This window comes from Lipotes vexillifer, unplaced genomic scaffold (assembly GCF_000442215.2).
Source record: "Lipotes vexillifer unplaced genomic scaffold, Lipotes_vexillifer_v1.1 scaffold567, whole genome shotgun sequence".
NCBI lineage: Eukaryota > Metazoa > Chordata > Mammalia > Artiodactyla > Lipotidae > Lipotes > Lipotes vexillifer.
This window is the reverse complement of record NW_006776652.1, coordinates 1,683,246-1,703,147: the sequence shown is the minus strand read 5'-3', so window position 1 is coordinate 1,703,147 and position 19,902 is coordinate 1,683,246. Positions and strand designations below refer to the sequence as shown.

Sequence of the window (19,902 nt, the reverse complement as noted above, 5' to 3'; positions counted from 1 at the left end):
AAAAAAAAAAAAAAAAAAAAAAAAAAAAAAAAAAAGACAGGTTGTCTTTAGAATTTAATGTCCTACTGAGGAGAAGTGAGCTTTTCATTGAGACCTACGGATTTTGTTTTTGGTGCCAAAAGCTCCAAATTGGGAGCCATAACGTGACCTAACTACACTACCTCTGTTCACCCAACAGACAGCGAGCACCACGTGTTTAAGAAACATTAACTCACGTAACCCTCACAGCATCACCCTGAGGTCCGCCCTTATTATTCTTCCGTTTTACGTATGAGGAAAGGACAGAGAGGTCAGGTGACTTGCCCAAGGGCACAGAACTTGGGGCCGGTGAAGCTGGGATTTGAACCAGCTCTCAAAACCTTCTCTAAGCTGCCTCTCCTGGCTCGTGCCTACATCCTAGCTTCACTTTCCAAAAGGAGAGGACCTCCTCTCTAGGCCTTCTGTGGAGACGGAGGGCCCGCCCACTGTGTCCCGCCATCCCCCAGGAGGCGGCGTGCTCCTGTGCGAGGGCCCTGGCTGGCCATACCTCGGGGATGAGCTGGAAGAGGGCGTTGGAGTAGAGGGTTCCAATCGCCAGAGCTATGAAGTAGAGCAGCAGCCTCTTGTAAAAAGTCTTCTTCATGAAGGGCACCACGCTGGCCCCCATCAGGGAGCAGAGGGAGATGACGGTCACACAGAGGAGACCGTACCCCCAGACTGCCGGGGAGCGGGAGCCAGCCCCACCCAGGACAGGGACAAGGGCGAACGCCCCACGGCACGGCAGCCACCATTCAGGGAGAGAGGTGGAGAGGGCGGGAGGTGGAGTAGGAGGGGGTTTGGGTGGATATTAACAAAGGAGGCAAAACAAGAAAAATCAGAGAGACAAGCAGGGAGGGAGAGAGAAACACAACATTTGTTAGTGATTCAAGTCCAATGAAATTCCCTTCAATCGGCTCAGGAGAAACGGGGAGGAACTCGCGGTGGCCTTGGAACCCCGCGTCTCTCACCCCTGCTGCCTGGTGGCTGCCGAGTCCCACCTGCTAGCTGCTGTGCCTGGCAGGGCAGGTCCTGCCTTGGCCTGTAGCCGAGGTGTGCTCAGGCCTAGCCAGGGGCTGCCCAGCAGACTTTGGACTCTAGAGCTCTAGGGAACAGGAAACCAGAGCAAGGAGAAGAGACCGACAGATCGTTGGGCTGCCGTGTTGGCACGTCTGACCCTCACTATGCAGGCACATGGGACACTCCCCACACCTGGTCCGCTCTGTGCAGGACGCAACGAAGTCGGATGTGCAGGGCAGAAGGGACAGACAAGTAAGGCCCGATGGCCACAAAATCCATTCTCTTAACATCTCAGGTTTTGTTGCCTTTTTTTTTTCCTATGACCTTGTTTTGTTTTTTGTTTTTGTTTTCGGCTATGCCCCGAAACTTGCAGGATCTCAGTTCCCCGACCAGGGACTGAACCTGGGCCATGGCACAGGAAACCCAGAATCCTAACCACTAGGTCACCAGGGAACTCCCTCAGGTTTTGCTTTATTTGTTTGTTTCCATTTGCTTTGAGAGGGCTGCAGTGTAGAGAACAGAGTTCCAAGATCACCCCGTCAAAAAATATTTCCTCTACCATTCCCCAGTGTCACACACTCCGGGCAGGACAAAAGTGAGCCAGGATGAGGCCTCCCCTGTGAGCCCAGGGGCGGAGTATGTACCATTATTGTATTCCCATTCAACAGGCCACACAGCATTTCATTTCCAATCTTGAAAAAAAATTAATAAATTTAATTTCTGGAGCTGAAAAGAAAGTAGCCCAAGATGAGGCCTGCCCTGAGAAGTGTTGCTAGATTCATGTGGAATTCTGACATAGCATCAAGATGGTTCACCTTAAACCACATTTCTCTCCTCATCATGAAGAGGGAACAGGCAAGGCAAGGTTGGGCATCCCATCGAGTCTTTTGATTGGAAAGGCCAGGCAGCTCCCTATGGAAGGCGGCCATCAACATTCCCAAAGAAGGTCCACACATCACCCATTGCCCCACTGCACGTCCTTGCCTGAGCTGACAGGTGGGCAGACTGTCACCTTGGGTCTTATTTTTTTTAGCTCCTCAGTGGTTACAATTAAAGAACAAAATCAACAAACATTTCAGAACAGTCAAGTAAGGGTGCCAAGAAGTCAGTCCTATCAGGAAAAAGTCAAGATGCAAGGTGTGAAGGACGGCGGGTCCCTTTCCTTTATTTGGTCATTTTGATTGCGCTTTTTTCATTAAATAGTCTTGAGTCTATGTTTGGCCCTCTCTACTGTGGATTAGGGCCTGCTTAAAAAAAAAAAGGATCACGTACTTTTTAGGTCAATACAACTTTTCGGTCGGTAACCTCTTTCCTTCCACCTCATCCCAGGTGGATCATCTCTTGGTGGCCACACCTGAGTACGGCCAGGTCCTCTACTTAGAACAGAGGGGGGTCCGGAGGACCAAGGGCAGGGACAGCCACCACCGGCTGCTTTCCTTTCCAGCCCTGCCGACAGGGCTTAGGAAAGGCACTGACTGGGGAAGGAGGCTGACAGGTCCCCAGCATGGGGGACAAGTGCTGAGAGCCTTGCATCTGACATCCCCTGAAGAGGCCACAGGCAGGCCTGGGTACCCCAGGAGTGAGAGGAGGCCCTTGAGGTCCAGAGGCAGAAGTCATTGGCATCCCTTGCCGTGAGGAAGAAGTTAATGTTTCAGGCGGCGGCTGTCAGGCGCCTTGGAGCACAGGGGCGGGGCGGGGACACCCCAGGGGGACAGGGCGCGCACGTTTCTTTGCTACTGCACCTCTGGGATGAGCTGGAAGAGCGCGTTAGAGAGCAGCGTTCCAATGGACAGGGCGATGAAGTAAGTGAGCACACGGCTGAAAAACGCTTTCTCCGTGCACGGCAGGACGAGGACTCCCAGGAGAGAGGCCAGGTTAATCAGTGAGACACTGAGGAAACCAAAGCCCCACACTGTGGAGGAACAAGAACAGACGAGGGCCTCCATTACTGAGGGTGGAGGTACTCTTGCTGCTGGCGGGCAGCCCGTTCTGAACTCAGCGGCAATCGGGGCAGACAGAGATCTGCCAACCCATCAGTAAACGCTTGTTGAGTCCACTTCTTGCTGGGTGCTGTGGAGAAGCCTAAAAATATACACCAAAGCTGCTATCCAAAAGCAGCTTACCTTTCAGATGGAGGGGCAGATGAAAACATGAAAGGCCACAGACCACAGGAGTTAAATAACGACAGCAGGAAACGACGTGGGGTGTGACACAGGTGGCACATGCTAGGGACCAAGTGCCAGGCCGCTCACACCAGCACGACAGGATTGCAGAAGGTCGATCCAGGCCCAAGGGAGCCGTGTGCACACACAGGCCACGGTGAACCACTGCGGCTGGAGCAGGGGTACCGGGCAGGGGACGGGGAGGGGGAGGAGGATGAAGTGGGCTGAGGGCAGACTGTGAAAGCCCTTAAATGCTAAACTCAAAAATCAAGGTGTTGGCCCCCTGGTAGTTTAATGAAAACCAAAACAGAAAAGTGACCAAAAAGAGCACCTTGAGGCTGGTCCAAAAGCCCCATGACGGAACGCTCACCAGCCACGCTGCCCGGCCTGGCAATGGGCTGGACTGGTCCTGGGAGCACACGAGATACCGGTATAGTCATTACTCCAGCTCGCCCCTCCCGACGATAAGAGGATGATAACCGGTCAAACATTCAGCAGGCAGCTCTATCTGATCAGCCCAGCGGTCCTCATGCAGACAAGCACAGACACCAGGCCCTGCCTTCCTGTGTTGGCTCACCTTCAACTGAGCTGGGCCTCCCCTCTTCTGTCTGCTCGTTCTCCTCATTCTCCTGGTTCTCGGAGGAGCAGGCCCGGGAATCCAGCTGCTGGAGGATGGTGGGGCAGAACTCCTGGAACTCACGCCCCCCAATCCGCAACTGGTCGCTGAGGTTGTGGGCAGCAAAGAGGTCTCCAGAACTGAAGCACTGAAACCAAGTGGGAGGGGCAGAAAGCCTCTTAGGACCCAAAGTCACACCTTGCCCCTGATGAGCCTTCCAAGACGGAAAACAGAAGATGCAACTGTCCAAATTTCACGGAACCTGCAGACTAATTTCCAAGGATGAGAGCAAAGTGGTCCCTAAACTTGAAAGACTGATAAGTAATCTTAGAGATCAGCCACCCATACATACGTTCCACTCACCCATCTGTAAATGGCTACCCAGAAGTTCTGGGAACAAGCAAATTCCAATCATTTTGACCAGGGTGTGGCTTCTGGGAAACACGCCTCTATGTGCATACCTGAAGATACAGCTTCTCCCAGATACCAAATCTGGCCACATTACAACAGCCCAGGGAGCTATTACAGTAAAATGCAGATTTCACATACTTCTCCAGAGCTACTGAGCACAGGTATCTAAGAGGAACAGCAGTCTCCTGGACCGTATACAGTAATGTCCCCAGCCTGCAGGATGTGTTGGCAGAGATTGGGAGAGGAAGCGGGGGGAATCTGAAGACTCAGGGTCTGCCATGGAGCAAGTGTGGGCTGCCCAGTGGGCATGAGCTCTCAGTTCCCTTGGGAAGCGTCAGGTTAAGTGGTTCTCACACACCGTTACGATGAAACACTGCCATTTTACTTCTAATTAAACAGTTACACGTCAGTCTTTCGCTGAGTTTGGTTTTACGTGGTTCTGTTTCTGAGGGAGCCAGCCCTCTGGGAGTGCCGACGAGTGAGGGTTTCTGGGCCTACAAAGCTGGGGGCTGCTACTTCCATGGGGTCCAGTGGTTAAGACTTTGCCTTCCAATGCGGGGGGTGCGGGTTCAATCCCTGGTCAGGGAGGCTGGGATCCCACATGCCTCGCGGCCAGAAAACCAAAAAGCAAAACTGAAGCAATACTGTAACAAATTCAATAAAGACTTTAAAAATGGCCCACATCAAAAAAATCTTAAAAAAAAAAAAAATGCTGGGGGCTGGACTAGGTGACCCCAAGATCCTGCTGCTGAGCCAGGAGGCCTCTGGGGTCAGGCTGCATGAGCCCCCCAAGGCAGCCGCCCCTCCGACTCAGACGTGCACCACGCCCCTGTGGTTCTGCATACACGCCACATGGCTCCCCCAGCCTGGTGACTCGGTCTCTCCAAACTCCGCTCTCCTTCATGGCGAAGCTCCAGGACACCCCACACAGAAGCTTCCTTGACCATCTAGTGCACACTCACCCGCTTCTCTGATTTCTGAATCCTATAATGACTATCCAAGCCACAGCATCTAGCACTTCATTTGAATATCAGTTAACTCTGTTCTTGGTTGGCTGAGCTCCCCATCTTAACAGTAAACTCCCTAAACATGACTCATTTTTCTCTATTTCTCACAACACTCAGCACAGGGAACAAAGCAGATATGCAAAGACGTTGCTGGATGACTTATATTTGGCTGCCACACACAGCCTCAGACTCTTGATTAGCCAAGATGATATGGAAGACAGAACAGAGAACCAGGAGCCAAAAGACCTGAGTCTTAATCCTGGTCCCTCCAGAACTCACTGTGGGTCCCTTAGTATCTCAGTATATACAGGATATAATGAAGATCTGCCACCTGCACATAGAGGTACTTTGAGGCTCACCTAGGATATTGGGCAAAGGGCTTTGCAGAAACCCTATTAGAAATATTAGCTGACCCGGGAGCTCCAGCTTACCACCAGTTCCAGGAGATCCCAGTGCGGCTCTGAGGAAGGGTCTGGAGGGCTGAGAGCCCCTACTTCATGGCTGCCCTTTGCTAAGGGCTTCAAAACACCCATGTAGGAGGTTGGGAGGCACTGCTGGAGACTCAGACTAGCTGATCCCGACCGCGGGGGAAGAAATGGCCCCTCTGCTCTGTCATCAAGGCTCGCCTGCCCCCAACTAGATTGGGAACCTTGAAAGGACAGAGACGGTGCTGGGCAGAGCCGGGAGCCTTACCGTCGAGAGGTTCCTCGGTCCCTGCACGGACTGGGAGACGTTGTCCCGGCCCACTCCCACGTCCAGGTGGTTGAGCAGGGCCTTCAGCTGCTGCAGGGTGAGGCTGTTGCCCTCCCCGTAGCGATGCATGAGGTTCTGCAAGAAAGAGGCTGCGCTGATGGCGGGTGTCCCCACGGACACAGCATGAGCCTCAGGAGCAGCTGTCCACACGGCGAGCAGAGCCAGCAGGAGGCAGCTGGGGAGGGCTGGGTGCAGCAGCTTCATGGTGACAGGTGAGGCTGCAAGAGAAGGCCAGGTGAGGGCAAGGCTTAGGACACCCACCCTCTCCTTCCACACCAGACCCGTCAGCTGCGCTCCAAACAGGAGGGTCTCTCTTCAGACTCTGAATCCAGTTGGTATCAAAACTGACTCTTCACCCCTTCTATAAGGCCTCTGCCTAGCTTTTGAGAAAAATCCTTCTTTTGAAACAGAAGATAAAAAAACAAATTCAATAGGTTTGACCAAATTTGAAAAGAAAAAAGTATAGACAAACTATGGGTGTTTAAAGTCCTTATCTTTTTAGAGATACTGAAATCATCATGGATTAAATATCTTACTTGGGATTTGCTTCAAAATAACCAAGGAGTGGATATTTGCATTAGAGTATAGATGAGACAAGACTGAGCATGAGTTGATAATTGTTGGAACTGAGTGATGGGTAGGTGGGAATCCATGATACTGTTCTCTCTACTTTTGTATATGTTTGAAATTCTCCAAAGGAAAATCTAAAAAAAAAAAAAAAAAAGAACACTACCACTTAAAGAGGGGGGATAAAAAACAGACTGAGAAAAATATACACCATCAAACATGCCAAAGGATTATTTCTATACTACCTAAATTAGGGAACCAACATGAAAAATATTCAGTCTCCCTGGCTTGTTAAGAATACAAATTCAAAAGATGGAGGGTGCTACTTTGCTACTTATTAAAATAGCAAAACACATTTTTTAAAAAAGATATAAAACCAAATGTTAGTGAGGTTAAACAACAGAATAACATACTTCTGGGGGCTGTATACATAATATGACTCTGGAAAAGTTATATGATAACAAATGTATTTAAATCCTTTAATAACTCTACTTCTAGAATTTACACTAAGAGAAGCAATCCAAAAATAAAAAGGCTATTGGCAGAAAGATATGTTGTGGTCAAGTGGATTATATCAATTTCATGCAATAGTATGCAGCTATAAAAAGGAGAATCGTGAGTTTAATGTTAAATAAAGAAGCAGAACAATTATGTAATCAGAGTTAAGAAATGAGAAGGAACAGAGAAAAAATGAAAGCTTCCAGTAGCACGATGGATGATTTTTCTTTTGTTAATCATTTCCCTTAGTATAGTTATAATTTAACTTGTGAAATAAACAAACACCAGGAGGGGAAAATGAGCCTCCTATTTAATCCAGGCCTAGGAGCCCAGGCACTGCAGTTATTCCCATGCCTCCCCGGGGCACCCGGGGCTCTGGCATGATGCCTCACGTGTATCACTCCATCTCCCTCACCTTGCTTGGGACAGAGGAACCAGAGCAAAGTGGTTAAGAGCAGGCTTCTCTGCATCCTGACTCTGCCGTTTACCAGCTGTGTGGTCTTGGGCAAGTTATGTAACCAGAGCCAACATTCTACAATCACCCAGAGTGGTGATAGAGCGTACCATGGCCTTTAGGGTCAGGAAGACCTGGCCTGAATTTCCACACTGCTGCTTCCCAGCAGTGACCTTGGCCAAGTTACGTAGCCTCGCTCTCCGTACCTCAGTTTTCTCATCTATAAAATTTGTACCCGCCTCATTGGACTATTGTGAAGATTTAATGACATGAGCTTTGGCAAGGGACTAGACTCAAGAAAGCGCTCGATACAACATGGCTATGATTATCATAAGACTTATAATTGGCAGGGTTCCTCCACTGTGACTCCCTCTCAGATATTAAGCTGCCAATGGAAGCACAGTGGCCGACTTTACTCCATGCCTACATCGCACAAGTCCCCGACCACAAGCATACCCAGGACATTCCAGGCTTTAGGTTCCACACATGGGGCACACACAGAATCTGGAGACATAAACCATCACTCTTCAGTGAATATACTTTGAGTCATACAAATGAATGGATTAGGGATCAGCAAAAACGATAGTCTGTACAAGTGCTACTTTGAAACTAAAAACTCTCAAATCTCCACCAAGACCCAAAAGTTAACTTACAGTGAGTAGGGTGGATCTTATCCAAGACAGCTAAACCCCACTGTACAAAGAAAGCTGTTCTCCACCCAACCACACTGTGATTTGTCTAAGGCATGTGCTGTACTGTTAAAACAAAGGGGAGGAGGGCTGCATGGGTTTAGGCAAGGCGGGGCAAAGAGATGAGGACAGCAGCTAGCAGTCCCAGTGTGACCTTACTTGAAGCACCTGACACTCACTGATTCCTTTAAGAGAAGGTAGGACATTTATCCCCACATAACAGATGAGGAAACTGGGGTTTGGGGGATCAGGGAACGTGGTCCATGACCAGCAAGTAGACCAGAAATCGAATTCTTCATGAACTGAAGCCAGGGCTGAACGACACTAAAGTCAGGGCACTCTTAGCCACTGTCCCCTCTGTGTGGAGACACACACATACATGCCCCAGGTCCCATGCAGAAGCCACCAAAGCCCGCATGTCTCTGGGCAGATCTACCCCAGTTTCTACCAGTCCCAGCAAGCACCCCAAATCCAGGCATAAGATGCCCTGAAGACCTGTGGAGGAAACCCCCCAAGTGTGTAACACAGACAGGCTGTGTTACAGGGTTCCCTCTGCAGAATCACTTCAACAAAACAAGCAATCAAATCCATCTGCAGCAACTTCAGAACACTCACAAACAAGAGACACGCAAAAACACTTCAAGGCTGAGACACCTGGGGTACTTGTAGGCATCCTGGACAGGCATTCATGTCAAGGTAAGCATCGACTCAGCGTTTGCTGTTCAGTGACCCAGGGGCCCCTGGGAGTGGGGGGGGGGTGGAGCCCTCCCACCTGGCCTGCACTCCAGACAGGACGCTTACCCTGGAGAGTCAGAGGAGAATGTTAGAAACAGCTGGAGGGCAGTAAGGAGTCCTGGTCCTGGGATCCTGGACTCGTTAAAGACACTTCAAATCCAAGTGACCCTGGCTTTTTGGCAGACATGAAAGGGAAGCTTTCTGCTCCAAAGGACATGTAAGTTATTCTTAGGGAAAAAAAGAAAGTTTATAAGAGATTCTTTGGAGGAAAGAAAGAAGAGAGGATGAGGACACATACAGCTCCAGAGCAGCGGGATGGTGAGGCTGGGCAGGGGTCCTAGCCTCCAGCTCCAGCTGCAGGAGGAAGCCCAAGCCCGTTCTACTAAGTCCATGGAAATGGGCGGCCCTGGGTGGGCCGTTCCCGCCGGGGAGCTGAGCCAGCCGCACTCAAGACCACCTTCCTTCCAGGAGGAGTAAGAAGAGCCCGTGGGGCCAGGCATTAAAAACAAGCTGCAGGGCTTCCCTGGTGGCGCAGTGGTTGAGAGTCCGCCTGCCGATGCAGGGGACGCGGGTTCGTGCCCCGGTCCGGGAGGATCCCACATGCCGCGGAGCGGCTGGGCCCGTGAGCCACGGCCGCTGAGCCTGCGCGCCCGGAGCCTGTGCTCCGCAACGGGAGAGGCCACAACAGTGAGAGGCCCGCATACAGCAAAATAATAATAATAATAATAAAAATTAAAAAAAAACAAGCTGCAGACAGACAAAGGCTCGAGTATGCTGTTGGCTCAGAGGACCAGGCTCCCCGACTAAAGAGAAGCTGGAGTCTTCTCCACCCCTTTGTTCACCTGGCTCAGGTTCCAAGAAGTAAATTATTTTAGTGCCTTAGGTCTGTCTTCAAGGCACCAGACCCAACCTCCTCGGGGCGGGGTCGGGTGCAGGGTGAGGTGAGAGTCGACAGGAGATGCTTTGGCTCTGGACCCTCTGTGGAGCTTCAGAAGTGCCTTCCTACCTTGGAGGCTCCTAAATCAGATTCCACCTGCCTGTGGTCCCTTCACCTGGCTCAGAAATATCTCATCCTGGGAGTGGCACTTCTGTCATGTGGACATAACTTTACTCTTATATTTACCGTGCTGCATTTTTTCCATGCCCACCCGCTGTCTCAGAGATGAGCAAACATTTACTTCTCTTCGTGGGGACAGAGTAGTGACTTTCCGTGATGCTTGGTCCAGGGACTGGATGTTGATGTGAGCAGAACAGGCAACGGAGACCCGGGGGGCCTGGGAGCCGCTGGGCCTCCCAACACCCACTCCCTTCCCTGACCACGAGCTGGCCAGACAGCCCACCGTTCTCCCTCAGATTCCTCTGGGCTCAGGAATGGAACGCAGAAGGTAAGATCTAATGCTCCAGAGACAAACATGGCTAAGGCACGGCGGTTTCCAAGGCCAACTGGTAAGTCACAGGAAATGGGCAAAGGATGTGTTTGGGACCCTACCTTCTCTGTGCAGCACCCTATGCCTACTCTGCGCCCCCTCAAAGCACGGGCTAGGTGGGAGCACAGTGAATTGGAAGACTCGAACTCTTCAGCTGCGATGCTAGTCAGTGGCAGGCCAAGCCGTGGCGTGTGCGCAAGGGCAGTCTGAATTGGGCTTTTGCAAAGCACTTGAGTTAAAACTGAGAAAAGACTGATGGTCCAGGACTTCCCTGGTGGCACAGTGGTTAAGAATCCGCCTGCCAATGCAGGGGACATGGGTTCGAGCCCTGGTCCAGGAAGATCCCACATGCCGGGGAGCAACTAAGCCCGTGCGCTACAACTACTGAGCCTGTGCTCTAGAGCGCACGAGCCACAACTACTGAGCCCACGTGCCACACCTCTTGAAGCCCGCGTGCCTAGAGCCCGTGCTCCACAACAAGAGAAGCCACTGCAATGAGAAGCCTGCGCACCGCAAGGAAGAGTAGCCCCCGCTCGCTGCAACTACAGAAAGCCTGCGTGCAGCAACAAAGACCCAACGCAGCCAAAAAAAAAAAAAGAAGACTGATGGCCCACACTGAAGAATGACCACGGGGGTCAGAGGGGTGGATAAGGAGGTGCAGGTGAGGGGGCAGGGGAAAAGGAGAGGCTACAGTGACATGAGTGATGGCTCCCGAGGTCCTTGGCTGCACTACTGACTGGCCTTAGTGAATCATCTTAAGCCTTCTCCTCAACTGTCTCCTCCCTACTTGAAATTCAAAGGATGTAAAAAGAGGCATCAAGTTCTCTTATATTCCTCTTGGGGACAGACAGCAGGGGGTCTCTGAGGTGCCTGTGCTCTCATACCCAACTAACAACCATAAGGCGGCTGCCATCCCCCTGGGGGCTCTCTCCCCACAGCTCATTGCTGAACAAGACTGTCAAATAGACTGGTCTTCCTCCAGTCCCCATCCCCTCCCCATTCTAAGGCTGTGACCAGTCAGCCTAATAGGAATGTCTCCCCAGTGGACACTCCCCACGAAAGGTTAACCAGTGAGGGGTAAAACAGACACACATGGTCTGGGTGAGCCAAGGGGGCAACTTCCAGAGCCTACCTCAGGAGAGGTGTATAAAAATCCCCGAAACTTGCAGACCAAAGACAAAGCCAGGCCTCAGGGTGGAGGTGGAGGCCCTGAGGACTCAAAAACTCTGGCCTTTGTCTTCCCTGCTGTGGGTGCTGGTAACTAGGAAAACTGCAGCTCTGGCAACAGAAGGACCACTGGGTTTGGTGGGAGAAGTCCAATCTGTACCTCACTGATCTCACTAGGTCGCCTTCCTTATATTGGAAAGAGGAAAACAAATCCACAGAGCTTTCTTTGAGTACTAAGAGAGATAAGGTATGTTGAAACTATATAAAAATAAAGATTTCTGAATTAAGATGGAGAACTGAAATGGCAGCATTTTTCCTTCAACTGATAACTAACTTTTGAGTTAAAATCAAAAATAGTAAAAAGCAAGCCAAAAAAAAAAAAAAAGTCACCCACAGCAAGCAAACAAGGAAAGAGACATAATCTGATATAATAACTTCCAAACCAGAGGCAAGGAAAGGAATGCAGGAGGCACCACACGTGGCTGGTCTCCTAGCCCTGGCCCGGCCCCAGAAGGATTCTCACTAAACCGCCTCAGATCTGAAGAGAGGCAGACTGCCGCCAAGTCTTCCTCCCCTTCCACTGGGGGGTAGTGGGAAAAGGTGCTGGGAAACAAAGAAACAGGTGGCAGGGGAATAAGAACTATGGGCTGACTCTCTCTGAGGGAAATAAGGGCTGCAAGGCTGCAGGCTGAACTGGGGAAGCTGTCCAATTCCAGTGGGTCCTCCTCCCCCTCCAACAGCACCTCCCCAGTCCAGGGCTGCCACCGGGGCCACCACCAAAGTCCCAGAACACAGGCCCAATCCATGCCCTCCACCCTCAACTCAGGCTACAGAGAACACGCCATAAATACCCAGCACTCGGCACTGCTGTCACTGCGGTTGGGGACAAACCAGCCTCAAAGTGGTGGGAAGAAAGTCACTGCCTTATTTTAGAGCCAAAAGAGCCAAAAAGCACTAGCATGAATATGACGAGGAGAAACAGCAGGCCAACCACGCAGAGACAAAGATGTCAACGGAAAGGAAAACATCACTCCAGAGACAGCAATCCCTCAAAACTGCCCACTCTTGGAATAACTCAATTAGAACATGCACACAATAAAACCAGGGGTCAGAGCTGGGGCTGTAAGACAAAAGGAGATGCAGGCTTACCAAAAAAAGACCAACAAAACATCACTGAAGAACTAATACACAGATTATAATGAACGGAGAACAGACTTCTGCCAGAAATTTCAAATAGAGATACTGACAAAAGAAGGTTTGAGATAAGCACAGTGAATGCGGACAGAAAAGACAAATTAAAGCACATAGTGACGACATGACACCAACGCCAGGATAACTGGTGTTCCTGTAGAGAACCTGAGACCGGAATAAAAAATATGTTCAAAGATGAAAAACACACGATTTCCCTGAAATGAAAGGAAAAACAGAATTTGATGAGTGCAATAATACACTGTACTCCACAAAAATTTCATGTAGAAGGCTCAACACTGGGACGCTGCCTAGTGAAGTTACCAAACTTAAAAAGAAGACTTTTCCAGGAATCCAGAAGTAACTCCCCCGTCCCATAATATTTTCTTCCCAAAACTGTGAAATGTACTAAAACTTCTTTTAAGCGGCAGAAAATTCAGACTGCCCTCATCTTCTCCATAGCAACGTTTAGCATCAGAAGAAATGCAACAGTGTTTACATAATTCTGAGAGAAAGAAAATATGAGCCAATGAATATTATTCCCAGCTGTGATGTCATACAAATTGGTAAAGACAACAGGCAGAAATTCTCAAGTATGAAATAAGTCAGAGACTTCAGTCCCCTTTCTAGGGGGGAAGAAAATGACATGATAATGAAATGCAGTTAATTAGTAGAAAAATAAAATGAAGGCTCAGGAATGCAAAAACCATGGGTAAGCATTAACACCCTTCAAATAAGAAATAATTAAAAACTATGGGGATTACAGTTATAGGACAGAATCTAAATGTTATAATCATGGACAATTTAATAATATAATTAATACAATCAAGAGATGGAAAGAAAGGAGATGAGAAAAAAATGTGAAAATGTTAATGTCCTGGGACTTCCCTGGTGGTGCAGTGGTTAAGAATCCGTCTGCTAATGCAGGAGACACAGGTTCGAGTCCTGGTCCGGGAAGATCCCACATGCCGCGGAGCAACTAAGCCCGCATGCCACAACTATTGAGCCCGCGTGCTGCAACTACTGAAGCCTGCGCACCTAGAACCCATGCTCCGCAGCAAGAGGAGCAACCGCAATGAGAAGCCCGCACGCCACAACGAAGACCCAACGCAGCCAAAAAAAGAAGAAAAAAGCTAATGTCCTCATTTTTCATAGCAGAGTCAATAGATACCATCTAAAATGGAAACAAGTAATTATAGATATGACTCACAAGCTTTTTTTTTTAGCCTTTTGGGGTCTTTTAGGAAATCATCTCTCTTGTGAAAGACATTTCTTCATAGTTTAATAATTCCTTTAATTTTACTATAGTTTTTCTTTGGTTATATTCAGGGAAGTTTTAATACATTTTTATAGGAGTATTTTCTTTAATTTTTATTGAAGTATAGTTGATTTACAATGTTGTGTTTCAGGTGTACAGCAAAGTGAATCAGTTTTATATATGTGTGTGTATATATATATATATATATATATATATATATATATATGTATATATATTCTTTTTCAGATTCTTTTCCCATATACATTATTACAGAATATTGAGTAGAGATCCCTGTGCTATACAGTAGGTCTTTATTAGTTATCTATTTTATATATAGTAGTATGTATATGTTTATCCCAATCTCCTAATTTGTCACGTGCTCCCACGTTTTGGAGTATTTATATCTATTTCTCTATATGCATTTTATCTGTGAGCATGTCTGGAAGGTTGTCTGGAATAATGTTCACCTAATATTAGTGATGACTATTTCTGAGTGGTGGGATTTGGAGTGTTTTGTTTTGTTTTGTTTTTAACCTTTTTAAATGCATCATTGATGTGTCCCAGTGGGTTGTGTAGGTACAACAATATAAGAAAACATGGGTGATTTTTTTTATAATCAGGGAGTTAGGGAGAACTTTCTAAGTATGGGACAAAACCTAGAAGCTGTAAGATTAATAATGTGACTACACAAACTGCCAAGTGTTCTATAAAGAATTAGTGTACTCCCAGCACTCATGGTCAAACTAACAAAGATACAGTTCTCTGTGTAAGTCCCCATAGACACGGTGAGAAAACCAATAGTCTCGCGGCATGTACTCAAGTACACACCCTCCCTACAGGCTCTCTGGAGTTCAAAAATCTTTGAGAAAAACTACAGAGCCTGTGATCCTCCCTGCCCACCAAATGAACACTGTCCAAGAGGCCACTCTCATCTCGGACAAGATGAAACTCTCTCCCAAGTATAGTGCAAATATCACGGCCTGAAAGCAAGTCCTCGGCCTTGCCCAACAGGCCCAGGGCTCAACGGGCCCATTCTTCTGCTTCGCTAGGCCCTCCCTCCTAACTGCTCTCCCACATACCCTAAAAGGATGTGCTCTCTCCTCTTCCAGCTCGCACTCCCAGAACCTTAACCTCAGGCTTTGGCTCAGCCAAAGGCCACCCAGGGTGGGAGATTTCCACTGACAGCATAGGACAGCTGGCAGGGAGGAGGGCAGTGGGGGTACTTGGAACTGGTGACCCACTTACTATACTGTCCCCATGAAACCTCACATCGCTGGGAGAGGCAGGATAAGAAAACTTAAAAAAAAAAAAAAAAGAGTGGTGACCCAGAAGCAGAGAACAAAATTAGAACCACTAGCCTGCCGTTCATGGACCAATATTTACTGAGCCCCCATTGTGCAAGTCACTGCTCATGGGAGGGAGGTTGGGAAGGGCAGAGGCCAGCGGCGTCAGGGCCCTGGGCAGCCAGCACAGGCGGCTGGGACGGCTGATTTAGCCACATGCTGAGCCTTGAGGGCTGGACCAGCAGGGGAGAGTTGTGCATCTGCCAGGCTCTACCGTCCCAGCGGAGCCTGGGCTTGCCAGAGCAAGGAAACCTTCCAAAACCAACTAACTTGAGTCAGGAAGCTCGGTAAGCAGGAGCCTGCAGGACTCCCCCTACCAGAGGCCAGGGCAAGAGTCACCTCTATTCTCATTCATCCATCAACATTTCCCAGACACTCCATTGCAAAATTCTGACCTATTGTCCCTCTAAGTCCACTCCTGTTTGTCAGACCACGGGGCCCGGCATGTGGCTTAGGAAACAAGGTACTCACATTCACCACTTACGTCACCCATTTGAAGCAAAACTTCCCAACTTGTTATTCAGGGTCAAATAAATAAGTAAAATGTATGATCTAGTGGCTAAATCAGACAGCATGATGAGTTGGGCAGGCTTGGATTCAAACTTGGGGCCTGCCACTAACCTACCATGTGCCCCCAGCACAATTAGGCTATGAAATGTCCAGGCTCTCAGGGGCATTCTGATAAACAAGAGAGAGAGCTTAAAGGTCATAGCACAGCATGTACTTAGGTCTGTTCCTTCTGTTCCTTGTTCTCCAAGCTCTCAGGCCAATCCCCTCACCTAGACCTGAACCTGCCTATTCTCGGATTACCTCCTCTTCCAGGAAGCCTTCTGGGACCACCCTTTGAGCACTCATCTCCAGCTACTTTGGACTCCTAATGACCTGGTCTCCCAGGGAGCCTTTCAGACAGATTTTTGTTCCTTGAAGGCAAGGGGGTCCTCCCCTTATGCTTCCCCATAGCATAGTGTCTGGACCAGTGCTGGGCACACGAGTGGGGAGACACAGAGAATTTCTGCTGGAAGATGCCAAATCCAACCTCCCATCTAACTGATGTCTACTGGCATCGCCCCTACAGCTTGATGAGGAACAGGTAGCTCAGTGCCTCCTTCCACAGAAATTCTAACCCACCCACTACCACAACTCCCCACCCCGCCCCTGGGGCCTTCAGACATTCCCCAAAGTCAGGTGTCCAGACCACTTATTACCCTAGACTAAACAATCCCCATTCCTTCAATTTTGTTTATATTCATTGAACAAAAGGCTAGCTACACCTGCCGGACTTTAAAAAACTCAGTCCAAGAGTTCATTCGTTCAATACATATTCATTGCCTACCGGTTTCATACCGGGAATAATGCTAGGGAATGCCTAGGACCTGCCCTCACAGAGCAGGAAAGCAAACAATTCAACAAGCAACTTACAAGAACAATGATGACAAGGGTTGTGTATTGATCCGGGTTCAGTTAGGCAATTTAAGCAGAAAGAGATTTTGTGTAACATATTAAATGGCCCAGAGAATCATGGGAAGAGCTGAAAAAACAGACTCTAGACTGAGTGTCCAGGAGCTACTCCCAAAATCACAGTGCAGAGCCAGTCGGCCAAGGAGCTGCTGCCCGCCGCCACCATCAGGAAGCTATGGCACAAGGAAGCTGCCTGCTTCAGGATTATGCCGCAACTGCCATGATCCACACCAGCAAATGGATGTCCCAGGGTCCATCCTGAGGAAGAGGATATCCACATATTTAAGACTAGATGGAGTGTAGCTAATTGGCAGAATGCATGTCACATTGGGAATTCCAGTGAAAGGACGTCTGGAAAGTGTCGTTTTTTGATTCTCTACTTTTAGTAGCTTGGACCATAATCTATTATCCAAAGTAACGCACTTGGTAGTGAAAGGAGGCACTATTAGTAAACACACCAGGACAACAAGAGTAAACCACAGGGTTGCCTCAGCATGGATGCCTGGGGAACAAGCCAAACAAACCATCCACCATAGGTCACAACGAGGAGCACAGGAAGCTTAGAGAACACAGCAGGGCGGTCAAGTCTAGTGTCAGGAGTCAAGGGAGGCCTCCAGAAAGAGACATTATTTTAGCTGAGACCTCAAGGGCGTGTAAAAGTGGGCCAGGTGAAGGTGACAGGGTGGGGATGGGGCAGAATGTTCCAGAAAGATGCAGCTTCGTTTGGAATGCCTCGGCCAAGATGCCGCATCTAAGAACTTAAGAGCCCAGGTGTACAGAAGAGGATGTGGCAGGGGCCAGGGCAGGCACAGGCCTATAGGCCACGCGAAGGTGGCTAGACCCCATCTGGAGGGCAGTGGGGATCATTTTCAGCAGAGGTACCACCAGATCTGTGTTTTTAGTATACTGGTCTGGCTGCAGTGTGGAGAACAGACTGGAGGTGGGCAAGAACAGAAGCCAGGAGCCCAGGTAGGAGGTTCCCTGGGTTCCAGGTGGAAGAACACAGCACCCAGTCTGGTCTAAAGAGCAAGGCTTCTTTTTCCCAGGTTCGATCCAGCCTGGGGTGCTTCCCTGCCCCTTGGGGCTGCTGGCCCCACAGTTTTCCATTAAAGACCTGCAGAGGCTCTTCTTTAGCGGTTACCAGGAGAGAAACAAGCCACATCACTGTCCTGCTAACCACAAGTATCAGAGTGAGTTGGAAAAGACTGTCCTCCACCCCGCCATCATTTCCTCAATCAGGCTGAGACCTCAACTTTCTTGCTGTAGCAGGAGGGTCATTCATAAATGCCAACTCTAACTCCTGGGCAGCAACGCTGTGTGGGCAGACTGTGCCACCGAGGGCCTCTCACAAGAAGTCCCCAAATGACTAAGAAGCATCCTCTGAGAAGGGAGGTGGGCTCTTTCCAGACAGTGACCCCTTACAAGACCCTGGGCTACAGCAGGCAGAGGCACACTTGGTTTTCCTGGTGCAGGGAACCTCTCTCTACTAGAAGCCAGGCCGGAGGACAGCACCACTGCTCTGCCTGCAGCAAAGACTCTCCCTGCCCTGACGCCAGCCCACCCATCCCCCTCCCTCCATGTCCTGCTGCACCACTATCTCCCCCTTTAAACCCTCCCATCCTTAAGCCAGCGCAAGCCCCGCCCCCCACTCCTCCTCAAAGATTCTGACCGTGCCATCTCTTCAGCTGAGATGCTGAATTGGGAGTGATAATTTCTCCAGGAAAGTAGTTCTCAGAGTGTGGTCCCCACCAGCAGCATCACCATCACCTGGGAACCCGCTGGAAACACAAATTCTCAGCCCCACCCGAATCTGCTGACTCAGAGACTCCAGATGGGGTCCAGCAATCTGTGTTTTAGGAAGCTCTCCAGGTGATCACGATGCACATGGAGGTCTGAGGACCACTATTCTCAGAGGAAGGTGGTTAGATTACCAGATTTCTTCACCACAGAGGGCAAGGACCACTGCTGTGCAGTGGCGGCCCCTTCCCTGAGTTACCGCTCATGAGCATGTGGCCAGGGCCCGGGTAGGAAGGCACAGGCTGCATCTTGGGCCTTATATTTACCAGCATGAGTCATAAACGAGCCCTACTCTCAGGAGAAAGAGGGTTATTGGGAAAAAGAGGAAAAAGGCCCATATTTCCAAACCAGAGACAGGAAGGTGGCAAGAAACAGAGGGAGATTGAGTAATTACATGCCTGAATCATAATTCCTCCATTTTTCCTCCCATTTCCCAAACCTCCCACATGGTTCATCCCCTGGCCCAAGGTCACTGGCAGTCATCATGGGATTACTGAGGTGAAAGCCCTTCCCTCATCCTCTGCTTCCTCAGCATGGGCCTCACCACGTGACAGGAGCGACCCTCTTCTTGGGATTCAGGAGGAGAAAGCACTGCAGCGCACCGCCCGCACTAGTCACTCACGCCCGCTCCATTCCACCCTGTCCCCTCCGAGGATCATGCTAAAATACCTACCTTCCATCACTTCCCCTACCCAACAGAAAAGTTTAGTCCCTCTGTCTGGCAGGCAAGGGTCCCTCCAACTAGGCTCCCATCATCTTTCACCCTCAGCTGCCACTACTCTCTGGCCGGGACCCTGGGCTCCACCTGAGACGTCTGCCCCTCCTCCCTTTCACCCCTGCACCCTCCTGTCTCCACATGGCCCACAGGACCAGGACTGGAAAGGCTGACTAACATATGGTAGAGACATCAGTCAGAAAGTTGAATGTAGTCTGAATGTGTTCCAAGCACTCTCTCCACAAGTGTGAAGGGCCTGGATGTGCTGTTTTTTTTTTTTTAAAAAAGGATGAACTGCAGGTAAAAGCACCATATCTGGTCCACCCCAAATCCTCCCCAGCACAAGTCCTACCCCATCCTCCTCTCAATCCTACCACTCTGTCTCAATGGTATACTGTCTCACAGTGAGACTCCTAACACTTTCAGTTAACTTTCTTTGTTGTTTCATAACAATCCTAGGAAGTTGGTAGGATCTAAATAAATACTTGCTGCTCGAATTTGTAAATACAAATGCATATGTAAACAGACATACCTTCACTTCTCCAGAGAGTGCAGAATGGCTGGGATACACTGCACTGGAGATGCAGTATTTAGGGCCAAGGGCAGGAATGGACAGGGGCTT

General features: G+C 49.5%; 1 protein-coding gene across 1 annotated transcript in view; it reads right to left on the bottom strand.

The window, feature by feature from the left end:
- The window catches only part of SLC39A14 (solute carrier family 39 member 14), a 44,278-nt gene that overhangs the window by 7,002 nt on the left and 17,374 nt on the right, over nt 1-19,902 (bottom strand). Inside the window, exons 2-4 of the mRNA XM_007450577.1 lie at nt 5,925-6,202; nt 3,775-3,961; nt 527-696 (exon numbers count right to left, since the gene is read on the bottom strand). Of these exons, the coding sequence (XP_007450639.1) occupies nt 527-696; nt 3,775-3,961; nt 5,925-6,202 (635 nt within the window). The remainder of the gene's footprint in view (nt 1-526; nt 697-3,774; nt 3,962-5,924; nt 6,203-19,902) is intronic.